Raw genomic sequence first — 23,239 nt, 5'->3', positions numbered from 1 at the left:
AAATTAACTGACAAGCAATGGAAATGGGAAAATTTTCCATGACGTGTGCAACACATAAAGCATTAATATCTATTATTTCATGAAACTCTCTAATCAGTAAGAAAATGCCAAACCCACCAATAGGTAAAAGACAGAAACAGGCAATTCACAGAAGAAATGGTAAAAAAATGAAAAAAAAGTTTAACATCGAAGGTAATACGGAAAAAAGTAGTAAACTGTTATCAAACGGATAAAAAGTAAAATTGATAATGTACTGTATTTCAGTAAACTAAATACCCACACAAAATTTTGATGAGAATGTAAATGGAATAAGCTTTCTTATAAGTCAATTTGGCCATAACTATAAAAAAACCACAATATCATTTAAACTAACAATTCTAGTTTTAAGAATTTATCCTACAGAAAGGCCCAAACAAATACACATAGATTCACATTTCATGAAGTTTGGTAAAGCACCGTTAGTAGAAGCTAAAAACAAATAATCTAAATATTCATCTATAGAAGAATGCCTAATTAAATAAAATACATCCAAGTTACAGAACTGCCAAACACTACTTTGCCTTTTTTTAACAGCTGCATAATGACACAAAGACGTCTATCTTGCAGATCACTGCATAGTATGCCCTCAATCTTGTAAAGATGACTGAATAAATAACATCTACAGCTGTTTTGCACAGAAAAATGTCTTGAAAAAAAAACTGAAAGGGAAGATTCTGGTTTCTCTTCATTGTTGGCCATAGTATTCACAAATGTCAGAGCATCGGCTGCGTACTGCTCTTCTACTCATTTTTACTTCTTATTTTTATATTTCTAGTGTTTTAATTTCAACCAGATATGTTATTTTTATAGTTCTAGAAAAGAAATCAAGAGAGAAAAGTTTTTTTAAAAACTTCATCAGTTTTTGATAGGTAAAAAATATGATAGCTCATCTAAATTACATCTCTTTTACCAAAGTGAGGCTGATTTGTTTTGTTTTGTTTACTGGAGATTATTTCTTTCATATTGTCTGTGCATGTCCTTTTCTAATAAATCTTTTACGAGCTATAAAGGACAGCTTTGCCTATGTGCTTAAAAGAACAGTCTTCCCACAGTTCATATTTCTCTTCATATCAGATTACACATTTCTAAAGATATGACACCTGGCATAATACTCTCCAAGCTCTAACATGACTTTCGAAAAAATTCTAAACACAACTAAAGTAAAAACTTGATAGTCTCACATGGTAAGTACATGCTGGATCAACTATTATATAAAGTCTCTTTTGTAACATGTCATATTAAGATAACCTAGTATATAGTTTATTCTAATGGTAAGCAGAAAGAAGGCAAACTATTACAGAAGTTAAAGTAATTCACACATTAATTTCATTTAAACCTCACAATAACCCAAAGAGTATTATTATCCCTTTGTAACACATGAGGCTCAGAATTACTAAGTCATGTGCCCACAATCACACTGCTACTAAAGTAGTAACCCAGTCTAATTGTTCCATCCCTCTTTGCTTCATGAAGAAGAAGGGGTTAATTATTAGCTTCTTCAGAGAAGGATCCCATATAGGAATACAACAGCTATCTTTTGGTTTACATGCCCTAAACAGTGACAATGCCCTAAATGGCATTCTGCCACCTGCACCCCTTACTATCCATATTTCCCCACTGCAGAATTTTAACTGTTTTGTCTCTTCATTGTAGCCACAGTATTCTCAATGTCCTGCTCCTTACTTACCCCCCACTACTCTCCATCTCTAACCCACACCATTGTTTCTGCTAATTTCTCTCTCTCATTTCCTGCTACTGAGCTTCAATATTCAGTTTTCCTTTTCCTACCACTTCCCTCCTACTTGTGGGCTTAATCCCAAGCAAACTAGACTCATTTTTTTCCCTTCTGGTAGGCTGACCAGTTAATCACAGCTCATCAGATACAATGAAGTTTTCACTGCTCTTAGCAACTTTTACTCTTAATGATTAGAGACTGCTTCTAAGCTTTCAGAAAGTTTCTTTTTCTTTCTTTTAACTTTTTTTTTTTTTTTTAACTTCTGGGTCAGCAGTATTCCTAATATCTGATCTCCATATAATGAAATTTCAACAGAGGACTAAAACTAAAAGATCTATTTCTTCCCTCATTCCATTTTCTCTGCCTAATTATAAATAATTATTCTATTAGCGATCTATTTCTGTCCTCATGATCAAGCTACCACCAAATGATAACAACAGCCACTACTGTTGCTTACTATGTGCCATATTCTAGGCCAAGTGCTTCACATACATTCTCCCATTAAATACTCACAACAAACCTATAAGTTAGGTATTATTACCTATTTTGCAGATGAGGAAAAGAGAGAATACACAATGGTGAAGGAAGCATTTGAACTCATGCCCTTAAACATAACACACAGTGCCATATAGTACCTTATAAAATCTGTTCCCAAAGAACATATTTCTTGTTGAGGTGTCCAGGAAACACTGCTGAAAGAAGGCACTCCTTTCCACTCTTACTCAATGCCTCCTCCCCTTACTTGTCCATTGATACCCTTTCCCTTAACTCTTGAGAACCCTTTTGACATGGATCATTTCCTGGGGAGTACCTATATATTTTATCTCTTTAGATTCTTTAAACTCTAAACTTCAACATATGAGCCAACTCTACATTTGTTTCTGACCCAGAGTAGAAGAAAGCCATTCCTAATAAAGATTTTAATTTTTCCCTTTAAAATCATTACCTGATACAGCTTATTTAATAGAACTAAAGCATCTTCCTGTATTGTCTACTAATTATGCAAAATTCACAATCATTAAAGGTTTATTTGGTTATTCTAGGACAGATTCAATCTATTTTATAAATACTTTTCTTCTCAATTCAATTCAACATTTATCGAGTGCTCACCTAAGAAACATGGAAAGCAAGAAAACCAGGTGACTGAAAAGTCTTTATGCAATTAACTCAAAAGATGAACATTCTTACTATGTATAAAATATACTTAAAATCAATTAAGAAAAACATTAATAACCTAACAGAAAAAAGGGCAAAGGACATAAACAGGTAATTCATGGATAAAGAAATATAAATAGCCTGCAAGTATAAGAAACTATTCAACTTCCATGTAATTACAGCCAAAATTTATTTTGAGTTAATTTTTGGATATGGTGTGAGGAAGGGGTCCAACTTCATTCTTTGCATATGAATATACAATTGTCCCAGCACCATTTGTTAAGACTATTCTTTCCCACTGAATTGCCTTGGAGCCCCTGTCGAAAATCAATTACTATAAATGTGAGTGTTTATCTCTTGATTCTCAATTCTATTGCATTGATCTATTTGTCTCTCCTTAAGATAGTAAACAGTCTTGATTACTCAAACTTGATTAGTAAAAGTTTTGAAATTGGGAACTGTGAGTCCTCCAACTTAGGTCTTCTATTTCAAGATTGTTTGGCTATTCTGGGTCCCTTGAATTTCCACATGAATTTCTGGATCAGCTTTCCGATTTATGCAAAAAAAGACAGCTGGCATTTTGATAGATTTTGCACTGAATTTGTAGAACAACTTCAGAAGAATCTTAACAATTTTAATTCTGAGTCAGGAACACTAGATATCCTTTCATATTTAGGTTTTCTTTAATTTCGTTCAATAATGTTTTGTAGTTACAGTCTTGCACTTTTGTTAAACTTACGCCTAGGTATTTTATTCTTTTTAAAGCTACTATAAATGGAATTGATTTCTTAATTTTACTTTGGATTGTTGCTTGTCAGTATACAGAACTACAACTGATTTTCGCATATTGATCTTTGTATCCTGTCACCCTGATGAACTCATTTATTGGTTTCTTTTTCTTGTCTAATTTCTTTTTCTTGTCTAATTACCCTGGCTAGACTCTCCAGTACATATCGAGTGGAAGTGGCAAGAGCACATATCCTTGCCTTTTTTCCTCATCATAGGGGGAAAGCATTCAGTCTTTCACCATTAAGTATGATGTTAATTTGGGGTTTTTCATAGAAGCTCTTTAACAGGTTGAAGAAGTTCCACTCTATTCCTAGTTTGTTGAGTACACTCCCCTATTTGTGAAAGCATAAATTGGCACCTTTCTGGAAAACAACCTGGCAGTATACATCAAATTTCAGAGTTCAAATCCTTTGACCTAATAATTCTATTTCTATAATCTTTTTAATGGAATAATCAAGACTTGTGAAAAAGTCTTATCCATAAGGACATTCAGGATGTGAAGGAAATCTGGTTTCAATGTCTATGGACCCACTGACTACTAGGACTGATGGGATATCTGTTAATTATACAAGACCTTTATCCCATACTACTTCATTTCTAATCAAAGCTGCAATTCAGAGTTAATTAAGAAGACTTTTCTTAGCAGATAAAATTCCTTTTGTGGTTAAATGTATATGAATAGCTAGTTACTATCTCTAAGAACAAAATTTCAATACAAGAAATAGTGAAATACCCGAAAAAACCTCAATATGTACCAATGGGGAAATGAAATATGATACATCAAGTGACATATGCCATTTCAAAAGTACATTATTAAAGAGGACTTAATGAAAAATGAAGAATCCTAGTTTGGGAATGAATAATCATACATGTGGGAAAGGAGACACTAGGAAAAAAATACATAAAAATTTATGACAGTGATAATATCTTGGTCATTTCATTTTCTTCTTTATATTTTTTCCAAATTTATAATAATACACACTACTTTCATAATCAAGTAAAGAAAGCCTGTATATTAACATATTCCTCTCCCTTCCCCTGCCCTATCCAAAAAAAACCTACAGTTAATAGTGCTATACAATAAGAGGATAAAGGATCTTGAAACTATGAATCCCTGACCTGGTACCTTAATTGGAAACTTGGTGCAAATTAGACTGTATTAAGTTTTATCTTTACATGACAGAATAGATAACACAATACAAGCAGCAACAGGATAATAAAGTTTAAACTTATAAATGACTTTCAGTACTGTCTTAACATGCTGTGGGAAGCCCCACTGTCACAGGAGAATTTTATTTTTAATAAAACAACCCATGAGTTCATTTCTTTTTTTATGGTGGAAAAAAGGGATACAGTTTACAGTTGCTAGGAAAAAGACTTCTCAGCAAAGTTTTCTTGCTTGTTTTGTAGGCTCTACAACCTCTATTGCTTAAACTTTTTCACTTCTTTTGAAACTCAACATCTACAACTGAAATTCCAACAACAGATTAACTGAGTTAAAAATAAGGAAAAACTTCTAGGCAGAAATAGGTTTGTCATTTCCGTATCAGTTTAGCTCTATCAGTAATGACACTTCCAGTTCTCAGAAACTATCATTCTTCCTTTCTCCAGTCAAGTATCTCCCGTTCCAGACACAGTCACCAGGCTTGAGTCAGTGACCAGATGTTATTTTTCATATCCCCAGTATCTAGACCAGTAATGTCCAACAGAACTTGCTGAGACGATGAAAATGTTCTAGAACTTCACTGTCCAAAATGGTAGCCATTAGCCAAATGTAGCTACAGAGCATTCAAAATGTGGCTAGTGCAACTATGGAAATGAATTTTCAAGTTTTATGGAATTTTAATTAATTTAAACTGAAATAGCACATGTATGTATGTATTGGCCATCCTGGGTCTAGAAGCCTGGTACAATAAATATTTGCAGAATGAAAAAATAAACAAACCAATCAATCTTGATCTCTTCCCAAACCTTAGGAGATATCAGGAATTCTATACTGCAGAAATAAAAGTCCAGATTTTTAAGAAAATGAGAAAGGGCAAGTAATTTTGAAGCAAGGTGTTCATTAAGGGATATGCCAGTCTTACATTGTCTTTCATTGCCTCTTAAAACAACTTATGACAATTACGAATTACAATGCCCTCCTCTCAAACTGCACCATATTTTTAACATTCTCCCTGTTCCACAGTACCTTTCCACTTCTACATTTCATTCATTCATTTAGTTACTCAATATTTAATGATAATCTACTGTGTGTTATGCACCATGAATTAAAAATAGCATAAAATTCAGTTGCTACTCTCAAGGACTTCAGTGGGAATGAGATATTAAAATATAATACCAAGTTGAAATAGAAAATACTGTTATAGACTATGTATAACATGCAATGCAAGTGAAGGAACTCCTAATACTGCACATGGGAGCCACAGACTATAACAGAAGTGATGTTTGAGGACTTCTTCCCTAAACCAAATAGTGATACTTTGCCACAAGCATTTACTATAGAATACAGTTTTCTTGATTTTTAGGGAAATTCCAAATTAAAGGACTGCTTGAATTCCATTATTATACCAACATTAAATTTGAAAGCATTATAGCTAAATTATTTTCTGCATAGTAATCATATTACTGGTTTTTTGTTGTCCAGGATGCCATGTTAATTTTAAGTACCAAAATATATTTTGTTGGAGTGATACTTCTGTTTTCTAATCTGATTACTGAAATATTTACATGTTGAGAAAGAGATTAATGACAAGTTTTTATTTTTTACTGCATATAACTGCAAAACAGAAACTTCTCTACTCAGAGAATGATAAGCTGCATTAAAATTTTAAATTGATTTCACTGCACTCATTCAGAAAGGGTTTTTTTTATAAGTTCATAATCCTCGGAGGGAGAAAGAAAATAATTAAGCAAATCTTCTCTTGCAAAATAAATCATACTCTAATTCGAAAACTTTTTGGATGGTAAAATATTAACACGGGAGTACTACAATTAATACAAGTAATTGCATCCCAATCCCATCATACAAGAAGAAGATGAAGATCTAGAGGAACAGAAAATACTTTCTTTGAAACAAAAACTTCAACTTGCAATCGAGATTGAAAAAAAAAAAAAAAAAAAGGTTCAAAGAGCCTCTCAGTTATTAAAGAGAGATAGGATTGCTTAAAGATAAAGGAGAGTCAGAAAAAATATTTATAATTAGCTCATGCCCCCTCCATTCCTCCAATTACTTCAAAAAAGCTTCTTTACAATCTATAAATTTTTTGCATATAAATACATCCACAACTTGGTAATACCACTAAACCTCCCTGCTTTTTTTAAGGATAATGATTTTTTAAAGGCCAATATTTCATTTACAATTTTTCATGATTAATTTTTCTTCATTTTTAAGTAGGGCTAAATTTTTCAAAATACTTTTATGGTGTTTATCATAAAACGTATTGTGTTATAATGATGTAAATGTTTGTTTTTTGTAAGTTTACATTTTCACTTGATGTTTTACATTGTTTATAATTTTCATATTTAAATTGTTTAAAGTATTTCGTTTGACTTTTTGACATCTTATGAATTCTAATACACTCACATTATACTAACCTAATATATTAAATCAAAATATCAGTATTTTCTTTCTGCTCCATTATGGCAAACACTAGTAATGTCACACAGCTAGCATGCTCAGGATTAGAACCCAGGATTTCAAATCTGGTTCCCTTTTCATCAATTCATGCTGCCCCATAATAGTTTTCATCAAAATCATAATACTAATACAAAAAGATTATGTTTTAAATGTTATACACCCTCACATACCCCAATACATTTAACTAACACTTGGTACATAAAGGTAACTTCTGAAATAGCCGAACACTTTCTTATTGATCGTGACTCATCCAAAAACAAACAAAATTATGGAGGGGAGAAAGAAGATGAAGACTGCAAATACACAAAAATCTGTGGAGGAAAAAAATAAAACACAAACGCTTCTAGGAATTTATAATCTTATAAGGAGAATAAATTATGAACATAAATAGAATACTCAGAAGACTATGAAACCTTTATATGTTCAGAGGTGGTAACCTTTCTAAAAAACCGTACTGAAGTCCAGATAGGTTAGAATAAGTGGAGCTCATTTATTCATTCAGCAATTACTCATTTAGCACCTTCTATGTCTAGTCACTGAACTAGGTATGGGAGTATAACTGAATAAAATAGGTATAGTTCCTATTCTCATACAGAGAAACAAATAAGTAAACAAACAATGTAACTATTGTTACTTATTGGAAAAGGTTATGAAGAAAAAGACTATAGAGTTTTTTAACTGAATATCCCACTGCAAAGTGGGAAGACTTGTCAGGGAAGGTCTCACTAATGAATGAAGCAACGTTCAGGCTGAAACCTAGAGGATGAGAAGTCAGCCTTTTAAATCACATACATGTGTGTGTTTGTGTGTGTGTCCAGGTGGATCAGAGAAGTTCAGACCCAGGGATGCTACATGTGTAAGGACTTTAAGGTGGAAAAGTGTTTGGACATATCTGAGACCAGAAAGGCCAATGTGACTGAAGCTTGGTGAGCAAGCAGAAAAACGGCATAGATGGGGTTTGGAGAAGTAGGCAGGGAGCAGATCACACATACCAAAGAAGCATGAGGTCCAGAGTATGTCTAGGGAAAAGATACCAATTTGTCTGGACAAAGAGGTTAAGGCAAAACAACAACAAAAAAACATTTGCACACCACCTTCACACATAAGGTCTTAATTGTTATAACACAATAAAAGAAATAATAAGGCTCAGAAGGACTAAAGACCCTGCTAATAATAAGGTTGCATTGCTAACAAGCTAAGACTCAAATCCAGAAATTCTAACTGACTTCAAACCAATGCCTTTCTACTATACAATATGAAGTAATGAAAGATAAGATTAAAAAGGCAAACTGGGGTTCTTAAATGTAGGTTAAGGGATATGGACTTTTAATTACAGACAAAAATCAATGAAACTTAACAAAACTAAAAGGATGATTCCGATTATCTATTTTAAAATACTATCACAGATTATATTAATCATTTTTAAACTGTATTCCCCAGAAGAGTAGGACTGTGGGTAAGAAAGAGAGAAAGAGGAAAAAAATGCAAGTGAGGTACGTTGTCTACGTGGGATTGATGGAGACAAGAGGCTAAGTACTATCTTCAATCAGAATATACCTACTTTAATCTGTTCTGTATTAGATTTAGTTTGAAAAAAGAATTTTGCTGATTGAAAACCACAGATTATAAACTAAAGAACACTCTGGTTCCAAAATCTTACACTAAAGATCTAAAACACACTCATTTATTTCCCCATTTTTATGCCCTCTGACAACTACTTTAAAAAGCAGGCTAATTTATTTTCATCTTTCTGCTAAAAGTCAATCATATATCAAAGCTGTTTATTAAAGGTAAGTAATTTCAAATAAGATTTTCGTCTCCACACTTTTTAAGACAAATTTTTTTGGGGTGGGGGAGAATATATATATATACCCACAATAAAGTTTTCTTGTACATCAAAACATTGTAAAATAAAAATGTAGAGTAAATATACTCTAATGATACTATGAACTGTTTTTTAATCACTAAAAAATGAAGACTAAAAATTACACACTGATGCTCATACAACAAACACTACTACTGAATGCTTTATGTGTAATACTGGTAAATATGCTTTGATGGTTCCTTAGCTGACTCAAAAACCACTACAGTAAATAAAATGGTGATCAACTACTAAATTTAAAAAGAGAGTTTAACATTAGGGCAATAGTTTTATGTAACTGGTAATTACTCAAATGGTCAATATCTATAACAAAATCTGAAAATTAATATCAAGACTGACAATTGGTCATTTAATATGTACACATACCTTTATCCTTCTTGAAATCCAAAGCATCTTCTTTATCTGTCACTATTTCCTTCATATTGATAATACTCTGGTGGGTAAGCTGCCGGAGAATTTTAATTTCTCGAATTGCTGTAATTGGAAAGCCTTCCTTTTCATTATCTAGACGTACTTTCTTTAAGGCTACCATTTCTCCTATTAGAAAATTGAATAAAATCAGGTTACCAGCTGACCAAACCAGATGACATTTTTCTTAACTTTAAACTTAATTCATAATTTACAGTCCTACTTCTTGAAATTACAACCTAGAAAACATATTTTAGTTTCCAACATACCCAAACGATAATATTTGGAATTCAAAAAATTAAGTCTCTGATTAAATAAATTATGGGATATTTATCTGAACTGTGGAATACTGTATAAATGTTTAAAAGAATAAGGCAATTTTATATGTATTGTTATTTTATGCTCTCCAGATGTTGAAAAGTGGGGGAGGGAAAGGTAAATATACCCGTATGTTCAAATATGCATAAAATCTCTCTGAACAGAGAACACTATACATTGTGCAGATTAGGAAATATGCTCAGACATAATTAACTTGCCCAAAGCTACCCTTTTACCTAGTAGTAAAACTGGGATTCAAAACCTGGTTTACTGTCTCAAAAGTATGGACTCTTCCCATTATGCTAAACTGCCTCATAATTTAGTGATGAGGGTCAAAATCGAAACAGTAAGTAAAACACATCCAAAATTAAAACCCTGTTGTAAGAAAACATTCACTATAATAAAGGTTTGTTCTTTCCACGTCTTTGGAGAGAAAAGGAATTCTGCACTTACAAATTTTCCAAAAGAAGGAAGTTTACACTTTTAATCATTAAAGGTAAGTAATTCCAAATAAGATTTTCGCCTCCACACCTTTTAAGACAAATTTATTTTACTCATTTTTATGGAAGTTCTTTCTATAATGTAGGATGACTCTCTGTTTTATTTAAACAGTTTAGAAAGTTATATTTAATCTTTTGTATTAGATATTCATCCATATAAATATCAATTATTACTCTATGCTGTAACTGCCTTCCCAGTAGTTTCTAAACATAAAGGTGTCTCTCCTATACTAAAAAGCTTTGGATAGCTCTGCTATTTTAATCTAATGGTCTATTTCAACAAGGAATTATGAACAGATTAAAGACTGGTTCTATGCATTATCTAATGAAGTACTTAGCCTCTGTACATAGCCTCTGACAGTTACTTTTTCCACTGCTACAAGGCCTTTTAAACTTTATTCCAGGTTCCTGATTACATTCTGAAAGAGTAAACTGCTAAATCTGATCTCCTTACAGTAAAAGACAATTTCTATCCCAGAAAATTTAGCCAAAACAAATTGCTGTATGAGGTTCAATACAACAAAATTTACTACTAAGTGTAATTCAGATCAAGATATTTCCTTCCCGATTACTACCAACATAAAAATTATTCACCATAAAAGAAAAAAATCAAAATCCCACCAACACATCACATCACAAATACTAAAGAAGCACTTCAGATACACAAAATGCAATTTAAAAAAACAAGATGAAACAAAACACACTTGAATTCTCTTTAAATTAACTTTTTAAAAAATTCCTAAAACTATACAGTAGAATAGAAAGACAAATTAAGAACATTCATATGCCACAGCCCTTGGCATTCTTACCAGTGTCTTTATCCCTGGCCTTGTAAACTTGTCCATAGGTACCTTCTCCAATAATTCCGATGATATCAAATTTATCCACGCAGCGTTTTCCCCAGTCAATATCTTTTTCTTTGATTTCACCATAGCGAGGCCCACATATTCTATCAAATATAGTTCTGAAGTTTTTATATACAATCAAGCAAATTGAATAAATTGTTCAATAACTCAATATCTACCCTCCTCCAATCTGATAATCTTTATTTTCTCCTACCCTTGCATATTCATGATCATCTATCTAAGACAAGTAACACTGTGATTTGGTATTTTAAGTTGTCATAGAAGCCATGGCATCATTTCTCCTGACTCTTGTTCTGTAGACTTAGAGCTTAAACTGAGAAAGAATAGTAGAGCTTGTACGAAGGGCTATCAGATATAAAATGAAATTTTTCAATGAGTGGATGAAACCAATACTAATAAAAAAAGTTAAAATTCTCTAACCATCTCAAGAAAGTTTTATTTTTCATTCATTGACTAAATATGAATGTATGTATATACACACAAAGATACCCATATCTGCTTTCAAAAAACAGGTTTGATAACGAACATCAACAAAACCTAACTATAAAGTTTATTGACAAATTAAGACTTAAGTATAGATAAAATCATCTTAAAAATGGAAATATCAGAAAGTAGATTTTTACTCTAGAAGAGTACCAAAAAAATTAATATAATCAACTCTCAGGAATCCACACATGTAAATACATAAATAAAAATATGACCCTGAAATTTCACATTCTTTAAAAAGATATGTAACGTTGCAGTATTAAATATTTTGGTTGTTCATTGTGATCTAAGTTAAGAGAATTAAGTGACAATACCCAAAGAGAGATAAATATTTTAAGTTTTCTAGCTTCCTACTTCATAACCAGAAAATGGCTTCCTCATACTCATACACTAGGCATCACCTGAAAAGGAATTCTAAAATCAGGTCTAACTCAAAGCCTAACTCACACTTTCCACTGGTTAAGTAGAACTGAAAAAAGGAATCAATGTTTTCCCACCATTAACTGATGAAAAGGTTTCAGGGGAAAGAGCTATCTCTAGGCACTTACTTGAAACTAATTTAGGATATAAATTTCAAACCTTCTTCCAGGCCACCTCTTGGAAAATGAAGAATGCATTTAGTTATAAGGACAAAAAGCAAAGGAAAACATAGCAACCTGCCTATCATTAATTATTTTGGGGCTCCAAATGCTACCTTCCACCTTGTCCAATTTCAGTGTTTCTGTGGTATTTAAATAGCTTAACTATAGAAATCTTTAGCACATATAATAAATACCCCAAGAAATTAATACATTACAAACTCTGAGAGAAAGTTAAACTGGTTTTATTAGATATTGTGAATAAGTACGCAAGAAATTATAAAAACTTTCAAAACACTAAAAGAATTTATTCAAATATTTAAGTTGGAGGAATAAATACACTTTTTATTTTAAATCTTAATTGTGTTTTATGATTTTATGATGATCCAGAATCATTTCTGGTAAATTTAAGAGCAGGTAGAAAGCAAGCACATACTTAGGCCTCCTTTTACTATGTAACTGTGTTGCTGTTTTCTTTTCCTCTGGACTCTTTGAGAGATCATCTCCTCCTGGTAGCTCAGGGGGCAGTGGTAAATCAGCAAGTAGACATCGCAGTTTCTTTTCTACTTCTTTTTTAACCGCTTTCACTGAAATATTTCCTCGTAAGCTAGGAAAAAAAAAGGAATCAGACAAGAAAACACAAAAATGTATTTAGTTCAGAAATAAAAATATGGCACCATGTGTTATATGTAAGTTGCAATGGCACTTATATGCAGAGGCATACATTGCAATGGCTATTTCACATTGCAAAGCACTAATCTGAGTTTCTTTATTCTCCAGCTAAAATAATACACTAAATTCAACAGCAAACGACATAATTTGGGGGTAAAAATGATACAGAATTAGGTAAAAACTAAGGAAATCTGAACAAAGTATGGAATTTGGTTAATAATAATATATCAATATTGGTTCACTGACTGAAACAAACGTACTATGCTAATGCAGGATGTTAATAATGGGGAAAGTAGATGCAGGGTACGTGGAGAATCTCTGTAGTATTTTCATATTCCTTCTGTTTATCTAAAACTTTCTAAAACCTAAAGTTTATTTTTAAAAATATAAGATTACTACAAAACTATAAATTAAAATGGGAAGGCAATCATGCTTTGCAGGAAAATTCATTAGTTTTGTAATCGTGATTGGTTTGATTCTGGTGGAGAAACAAAAGCTGTTTTGTTCTAAGAAAGAAAGCAAACCACATGCTATTATTTATCTGCCCGTTTAAAATTACCACAAACAACAACTAATTCAGCTTCACCTCTCTTCAGGGTTAATTAATTTTTCTCAAATGGATAATGATTCTTTTAAATTTTTGATTAAGGCTCCTGTTTACTAGAATTAGAGATGGAAATTTAAGTTCAGTTACAGTTTTGTACTTAAGAATCCATAAAGAGCTGTGATTTTTAAAGTCTATCTTAACTTGATAACTGATTATTTTAGACTTCCCTGATAATATCACAAAACATTATACATTAAAGACACATTGAAAGAGAATCTTATAATGAAAATAAAATTTGAACTTCACGTACTTTCACAGGTGTTATGAGCCCCAGAATGAAAAATTTAGTGGCACAATACTACTGTGGTCTGAAATTACTAAAGATGTTGTCAATGTAAATTATCTAATTTTAATAATAACTTTCTTTTCATGTTGAACTTTAATATTATTATAAAACAAATGGATCCTTTAATACCATTTGATTAAAACCCTTCACTAATCAAAATAAAATCGTACTTTTCTTCATAACCCCATGTTACTCACTAGAAGGTTCTTTACCAGGGAAAATATGCTCAGAAACAAACTGGTTCATGGTTTTACTTGTAAAAGTTACGGTATCACACAGCTAACCTCTGTACTTTACTGTCATCCATTCAAAAAATACTGTTTATGTGCTTCTATGTGCCAGGTATTCTGTACAGCACTGGAGGTTTAACAACAAAAACAACAACAACAAAGACATTCTTTTGGAAAACACAGACAATTAAATCCAGAAGTTGGTACAGTGGTACTATAAAAATGGATTCCCAGAGTAACATGGAAGCATACAAGAGTAGCAAAATCAGATGCAGAAGGCAGTAAAGGCTTCTTTCTGGAAAAGGTAGCTCTTTAAAACTGTCTGAAAATGAGCCTATTTAAAATTATTTAGAAAACTGTAGTCTCTAATTTACAATTAGGCTTTAGTCAAAGACTCTCATTTGACTGAAGATTCAAATCAAATTTTGAAGGGAGAAAAAGCTAAAAATCCAAATTTTACTTAAAATTTAAAAGGCTGACCATATTCCATTATATCATTATATGAACTATCAAATTCAATAAGACTCCCAGACTTAGGAGAAACGGAATACTGCATTCCAGGAATAATAATATAATTTAAAACATTACATTTTTACTGACTACTTGTAATACCAAACACAAAATGCGATTAAAAAGTTGCAATACAATACAGCAACAAAAACAAAATGCACAAGAAATATACACGACCAATTAAAAAAATTAAAACATCTGACCAAAGAACATAAAACTAAATCTGAATAAATGTAAAGAAACCATGTTTTTGAATGGGAAACTGTAATAATATAAAGCCGTCAATAATCTCCAAATTAATTTATGACATTCAATAGAGTTCCAAAGAAAACCCAGGCAAGTTTTTTTTTTTTAATGCAACCTGACAGGCTGATTGATGATAAACTTTGTCTAAGAAAAAAGGCTAAAGAACTGCTAAGAAATTTCTGAAAAACAAACAAAAATTAAGTATGATATGTCTTATACATACAGTCAACGTATCTGAACAGATCCCAAATTAGAATCAAAGACTAAAGTCAAAGAATATATATTATTGAAAAAAACCTATAAGATAATCATCAATATTTTTAAATCAGATGATAAAATAGAATAAATAAAAGTCCACAAGACTATAATGACTAAATGGAGGGGAGGGGTCTTATTTATACAAACACACAAAATGCCAGCTAATGTTGTGAGGAATGACAGAATTAGAAAATCACCATTTACAACCCCTAGCATAATAATTAATCCAAATAAATATCATCAGTGGATACAAGAAATTAGGTAATAATAGATTGTTGTGGAAATGAATATTCAAATGCTGACAAAGTTATGACCCCACAACTTCTATTTGCAAAGGGAAAAACACTTCTTTATCACTGAGTAATCTTAAGAATGGTCAACACCTTATCCAAGTGATCGCATTACTACTAAGACAATACGATATTTTGTTCCTCCTGGAGCAACAATATGAAGTACATAAAGTCACCTATTAAATATTCTGGCCCCAAACAACTTATTCTAAACATAGGACATCTAATTTACAGTTTAGAGGAAACAGAAGGGTTAGAAAGGAATAACTTAAATATCACCAACAAGAAACAACCAGACAAATCTAGAAGGTGCAGCAAACTACAAGACAACTGGTCTGAGTTCTTCCAAAAATCCACAGGGGAAATTTGAGAGTATATAGATTAGAAAGTAGGTAATATTATATATTATGTAACTATTGTTAATTTCCTAAGGTGCAATAATGGTACTGTGATTAAATAAGAGACTGTATTCTCAGGAAATGACTGCTCAAGTATTTAATAGTGTTAGAAATTCTAACAGAAGTGTGCATGTGTATGTGTGCATGCACACAAACACACCCTATTTGTTCTTTTTATAGCTAAAGAGAGAGCATGAACATGAAGGTTAAAATGTTAAGCCTCCCTATGGTTGTGCCTAAGAGCCTCCTCCCGAATGCCTCTTTGTTGCTCAGATGTGGCCCTCTCTCTCTGGCTAAGCCAACTTGAAAGGTGAAATCACTGCCCTCCCCCCGATGTGGGATCAGACACCCAGGGGAGTGAATCTCCCTGGCAACGTGGAATATGACTCCCGGGGAGGAATGTAGACCCGGCATCGTGGGACGGAGAACATCTTCTTGACCAAAAGGGGGATGTGAAAGGAAATGAAATAAGCTTCAGTGGCAGAGAGATTCCAAAAGGAGCCGAGAGGTCACTCTGGTGGGCACTCTTACGCACACTTTAGACAACCCTTTTTAGGTTCTAAAGAATTGGGGTAGCTGGTGGTGGATACCTGAAACTATCAAACTACAACCCAGAACCCATGAATCTCGAAGACAGTTGTATAAAAATGTAGCTTATGAGGGGTGACAATGGGATTGGGAAAGCCATAAGGACCACACTCCACTTTGTCTAGTTTATGGATGGATGAGTAGAAAAATAGGGGAAGGAAACAAACAGACAAAGGTACCCAGTGTTCTTTTTTACTTCAATTGCTCTTTTTCACTCTAATTATTATTCTTATTATTTCTGTGTGTGTGCTAATGAAGGTGTCAGGGATTGATTTAGGTGATGAATGTACAACTATGTAATGGTACTGTGAACAATCGAAAGTACGATTTGTTTTGTATGACTGCGTGGTATGTGAATATATCTCAATAAAATGAAGATAAAAAAATGTTAACATTTGTTGTCTATAGATGGAAGTTATATGGATATTAGTTTTATTATTCTTTCAACTATTCAGGATGCTTAAACGTCTTCAAAATAAGAAATGCATGAGGAGGGAGAATTTAGGCATACAATAAAATGGTAAAAGCTAAAACACAAATTTGCAAAATTGACAAAATACTGTGAATGCAATTAATGTCACTGAATTATACACTTAAAAATGGTTAAAATGACAAATCTTATGTCAAATATATTTTAACACAATAACTTTCCTTAGACAATCTTAAAATATGACTAACAAGATTATGTAGACCATTCTTCTTTAATATGATTTTTAAATTTACAGTGAATAACAGATAAAGATACCTTCTGCATTCAGGTTTCTAAAACATATTATAGCAAAAAAGACCATTTCTCTACATCAAGAGGAATAGTTTACAAACTGTTTTCAATTAATAGCTGTATAGCACAATTTAAAACATATAACAGTTACTAAAAAGAAACCTTTAAACATGAGATTACCATGAGCATTACTTTCAAGAACATGAAAAAAGGGAGGAAGAGATATCTTCTACAATTATAAAGGGGAAATGACTCACCAACAGGTATTGCTTTATAAAAACTAAAACTTTTTGGACAAGCACTTTGTCTATTTCACTATGTTACACAATTTAAAAACCATATTTAATCGTTTTCACTTTGTCTTTTGCAATTAATAAAATCTTTACTAAAGTATGTTAATATTTCCTACAGTCCAGATATACAACTAATAATCACAATATCTGAGATGCACTGCACTTTACAGTTTGCAAAATTCTGTCCACTATCTCATTCAATCTTCAAAACTAATCTATGAGGTTAAGCAGAATAAATATCATCACTCTCGGACATAACTAAATAGAATAATGCACAAAAAGATTAAGTCACAAGACAGTAAGAAGCACAATTACAGCCCATGACAAATTTTGTGTTGCATTTTTCCTAATGGTATTAAAAATATTAAATGCAAAATAAGTCTCCAGTCCTACCCATATCCTCAACCCCATACCATTTCCAAAAGTAGCACTTTCAACCATTTCTCTTTTTCACAATATATTTTTAATCACCTAAAGCTTTTTTTAATTAAATTTTAAACTTTATCGAAAAAGTAAAACAAAACAAAAACATTTCAAACAAAGCAAAGGATGAAGAAAACAAATAACCTAAAATAACCACTTTGCTTCCAACATGTTCCTACCCCAAGAAAATTAATAAATCATATCCAAACAAAGAAATAAGAAAACCAAATAATCTAAAATAACTACATTGCTTCCAACATGTCCCTACCATACCCCAAGAAAATTAACAAACCATAATCAAACAAAGGCAGAAGAAAAACCAAATAACCCAAAATAACTACATTCAAGCTAATTTTTTAATGCAATAGCTTTTTTTTTACTTTATCAAAAAATTAAAAAGAAAAAACAAACAATCCAAACAAAACAGAGGAATTAAAAAAAACAATCTAAAACAACTGTATTCTAAAGCCTTTTTAAAATAAAAAGGAAGATGAAAAGGTCTCCTCCCCCTACATTTAAATTTTGGTAGTTTTAAAATTATAGTCATCAAAATGAATAGGAGAGAGGGGGAAAGATGGCGGCATAGAGAAGAGTGGAATTTAGTTACTCTTCTGGAACAACTAATAAACAACCAGGAACAACTAGTAAATAATTTGGAATAACCGCTGGGGGACAACCTTGACTATCCACACATCGTACACCAACCTGGATTGGGAGGAATGCCTGAGATCACAGCATAAAATCTGTAGGTAAAAACTGCAGAACCATGCCAGGAGCCCCCTCCCCCAACGGCAGGCTGAGCTGCAAAACCCAGCTGTGGTAGAAAGCAGCACTCTCCAAGCAAGCGAATACAGCTCAGCTGAGCTCCAACCTGGGGTTTTAATTAACAATGTGGAATGCTGAATACAAGCTACAAACCCCCAACAAGCAGACAGAGGCTTTTAGTGACAACAGACCTCAAAGAACCAGAAGACTCATCTCTCCTGGGAGGGGGAGCCCAGAAGACCAGGTGTTACCTCTGTTCAACGAGTAAAACTGGAGGGCTGTGTACTGGCTCTAAAAGGGGGCTTTGTGTCCCTTTTCCTCTCTCTCAACCTCAACGGCTCAGTGGAGAGAGCCTTAACCATTTTCAGTTCGCAGCACTCTGACCCAGACAGAGGTGGAGTAACAGAGTCAGAGAGACAACAATTCAAATGCAGATGATAACTCCCTAGGGGGTGTTATCTTCCCTAAGAGTAAGGAGATGGGGCCCAGCTTTTCCTTCAGAACCAGAACACAGAGCCTGGGGAAAAACAGTCAAAACAGAAACTAAGGAGGCCACACCTCCTTTCACCAGTCGGGAGTGACAGGCTAACAGGCGCCACCTGGGCAGGTTAGGAAAAGCACAGTGATTAGAGACCTCAGAGTAAAGCCTGTCATTCTTCTAAAACACACCCTGAATATAACTCCATTCTCAGACCTGAACCCATTCTGGTCTGGGAAAATCTAATTGGGGTAACCAAGGAAACCAGATGCCTAGACAACAGAAAACTAGAATCTACACTAGGAAAAATGAAGATATGGCCCAGTCAAAGGAATAAACTTACCCCTCAATCAAGATACAGGTGAGATATTGTTTCACTTTAATGAAACAATCTATTAAAGATTTGCAAAGAAATATCCTAAATCAAATGAAAAACCAAATCAATGAGTTCAGGGAAGACATGGCAAAAGAGATGAAGGCTATAAAGAAACACTGGGCAAACAAGGTAGAAATGGAAAGTGTGAAAAAACAACTGGCAGAATCTAATGGAAATGAAAGGCACAACACAAGAGATGAAAAACACAATGGAGACATACAACAGCAGATTTCAAGAGGGAGAAGAAAACACCCAGGAACTGGAGAACAAGACACCTGAAATCCCACACACAAAAGAACAGATAGGGAAAAGAATGGAAAAATATGAGCAACATCTCAGGGAAATGAATGACAACATGAAGCACATGAATGCACATGTCATGGGTGACCGAGGAGGAGAAGAGAAGGGAAAAGGGGCAGAGGCAATAATAAAGGAAATAATCAATGAAAATTTCCCATTTCTTAAGAAAGACATAAAATTACAGATGCAAGAAGTACAGTGTACCCCAAACAGAATCAGTCTGAATAGACCTACGCCAAGACACTTAATAATCAGATTATCAAACATCAGAGAAAAAGAGTGAATCCTGAAAGCAGCAAGAGAAAAGCAATCCATCACATACAAAGGAAGCTTGATAAGACTATGTGCAGATTTCTCAGTAGAAATCATGGAGCCAAGAAGGAAGTGGGGTGATATATTTAAGATACTGAAAGAGAAAAACCACCAACCAAGAATCCTATATCTGGCAAAACCGTCCTTCAAATATGAGGGCAAGTTTAAAATATTCTCTGACAAACAGCAATGATAGAGTTTGTGAACAAGATACTTGAGCCATAGGAAATACTAAAGTCAGCTCTACACATAGAAAGGAAAAGACAGGAGTGGGAAGTTTGGAACAATTTTGGGTGATGGTAGCACAGCAATAAGTAAACTGAACAAAGATGACTCTGAGTATGGTTGAAAGAGGAAGGTTAGGAGCATGTGGGACACCAGAAGAAAAGAGGAAAGATAAAGACTGGGACTGTATAACTCAGTGAAACCTAGAGTGCTCAATGATTGTGATAAAATGTACAAATACATTTTTACATGAGAGAGAAGAAATGAATGTCAATTTTGCAAGGTGTTAAAAATAGGCTGGTACTGGGGAATAAAACACAATCAATGCAAACTAGAGACTATAGTTAACAGAAACATTGTATTATGCTTCCTTTAATGTAACAAAGGCAATATACCAAAGCTAAATGCCTATAAGAGAGGGACATAAGGGAGGGGGTATGGGAGTCTTGGCATTGGTGATGTTGTCTAACTCTTTTATTCTACTTTAGTTTAATTCTATGTTTCCTTTTGTTGCTTTTTAGCTGTCATGGTTTTTTTTTCTTTCTTTCTTTTTCTTTTGTCTCTCTGCCTTCTTTGACTCTTCCTCCTCCTTTGTGGAAGAAATGGAGATGTCCTCATATAGATAGTGGTGATGGTGATGAATACATAAGTATGTAACTATACAAGGAACATAGATTGTTTACTTAGGACAGAAAGTATGGTGGGTGAACAAAACCGTCTTAAAAAAAAAACGGGTTGATGAAGAAACTGTGAGGGCACTACATTGAGTGAAATAAGACAGACGCATAAGCACAAATATTACATGGTCTCACTGATATGAACTAAATATAATATTTAAACACACAGACATGAAATATAAGTTACCAGGATATAGAACAAGCCTAAAGAATGGGGAGCAGTTGCTTATTATGAGCAGAATGTTCAACTAGGTTGAACTTAAGTGTTTGAAAATGGACAGAGACGATGGTAGCACATTATTGTGAGAATAACAAACAGCATGCTGAATGGTGTGTGAATGTGGTGGAAAGGGGAAGCTTAGGGTCACATATGTCACCAGAAGGAAAGCTGGAGATTAAAAGATGGGAATGTATAAAACAGTGAATCTTGTGATGGACAATGTCTGTTATTATTTGTACAAATATCAGAAGTCTATTTCATGAACTAGAATGAAGATAAGATACTATATAGAAGTTAATACTAGAGGGGTATATAGGGAAAGAATATACCTACTGCAAACTATATACTACAATTAATAGTATTTTAACATTCTTTCATCAACAGTAACAAATGTACCATACCAATACTGTGAGTCAATAACGGATGGGGTGGTGGTTAGGCATATGGAAGGAACTGAGTTTTCTTTTCTTGTCTTTATTTCTTTTCTGGAGCAATGAAAGGACTCATCAACATTACAAATCACTATTCTAAAAATTGGGAAAAAAATTAATTGTGGTGATGGATGCACAGCTGTATGATGGTACCATGGGAAACTGTGAACTTTGGATGTCTGGATAATTGTATGGTGTGTGAATAATCTCAATAAAATTAAATTTTTAAAAAAAGGAATAGAGTTCTATGAATTCTTCTTTGGTCACAGTTATATTGTGGTAGTAACAGTAGTACTCAGGAGTCTTAAGACACTTCTATATTCATGAACATACAAACACACTCAAAGAAAGAAGACAGAGCAGAGACACAATAAAGAGAAAAGCAGAGAGAGACAGGAAGATGAGTCAAAAAAATTTTTAATAATCAAGAATGAAATGTGACACTACCTCATTAAATATCTAGAATATGTAGAATTTCCTCCTTAACCACTCACAGGGGTATGTCCTAAGTTCTTTAAAAAGTTCCCAGTAAAAATTTACCCCATAAGACATAGATGAAAAATAAAGTAAAAAAACAACCAGTCGCACGAAAACCTGGATGCTCAGCAATTGGTTAAACAATCTCACTAATTAAGTGGCTCAAGCCACTGTGCTGGAGAACCCATTCCAGGACTCATCAACATTACAAACCACTATTGTCATGGGCCTTCAGTGTTCCTGGAAAACAGTCAACCCCGCAATTACCACAATTAGAGTAGTATAACTGGGTAACACCTGATTAGATTGGATAGGGTCTCCTGGCAACATTTTGACTGTAGAAAAAAGGCACCTCAAAAGTCATGAATCACAGGAATTATGACTTAGCTTTTGTTTTGATTTATTAAATTCTAATAATGTTATCCAAACTAAGCACTTGAAAAGCCTACCCACATCACATTTTTATCCACCTGTGTTCTACGAAGAAAATCAGCTAAGAAAACTATCCATATAGAAACAGAAATCGGGGAGGTGGGGGAGACCACATGTAACCTCTTCATAAAAATAAAAATGAAGAACCTTAAGTGGTATAATAGTCAGATATATCACACAAGTGATATATCACACAAGTGCATACAACGCTTTTATCCTGGGATACAAGAAACATTCTTAGCTGCATTTACTTTGCAGTCACTCTTACCTCCATCCTCTTAAGAATAAAACATTGCAAAAGAAAAAATAAGCCATACTCCCAATAATCAGAATACAAATTTTAAACATGTGAAAAGAAAGCAGAGCCATATTACCATATTACAGGTTGTCTTTACAGAAAAGATTAATCCCTAGTTGCAGCATAGGCTAAAAAAAAAAATTTTAGTAGTCAAGAAAAGACTAAATTAGAAAGTGACAAATTTATAAGGTCACCAAAGAAATCTAGAAATAACTGAGATATATGGTCAAGATTTGCATCACCCAAGGCAAACTCTCCCATAAAATATTCTGTCTCTGATAGTATCATCGAGGAATAATAAGCCAAAGAGAATACTGGCATTTCAATACT

The 23,239-nt window shown here is 33.3% G+C and overlaps 1 protein-coding gene across 1 annotated transcript in view; it reads right to left on the bottom strand.

The window, feature by feature from the left end:
• Nucleotides 1-23,239, bottom strand: part of CDK13 (cyclin dependent kinase 13) — a 116,554-nt gene that overhangs the window by 70,488 nt on the left and 22,827 nt on the right. The window contains 3 exon segments of the mRNA XM_037837126.1: nt 9,607-9,777; nt 11,276-11,415; nt 12,833-13,003. Coding sequence (XP_037693054.1) covers nt 9,607-9,777; nt 11,276-11,415; nt 12,833-13,003 — 482 coding nt within the window.

This window comes from Choloepus didactylus, chromosome 5, assembly GCF_015220235.1.
Source record: "Choloepus didactylus isolate mChoDid1 chromosome 5, mChoDid1.pri, whole genome shotgun sequence".
Taxonomy (NCBI): domain Eukaryota; kingdom Metazoa; phylum Chordata; class Mammalia; order Pilosa; family Megalonychidae; genus Choloepus; species Choloepus didactylus.
The sequence above is the reverse complement of the archived record's forward strand: the minus strand, read 5'-3'. Positions and strand labels throughout refer to the sequence as shown.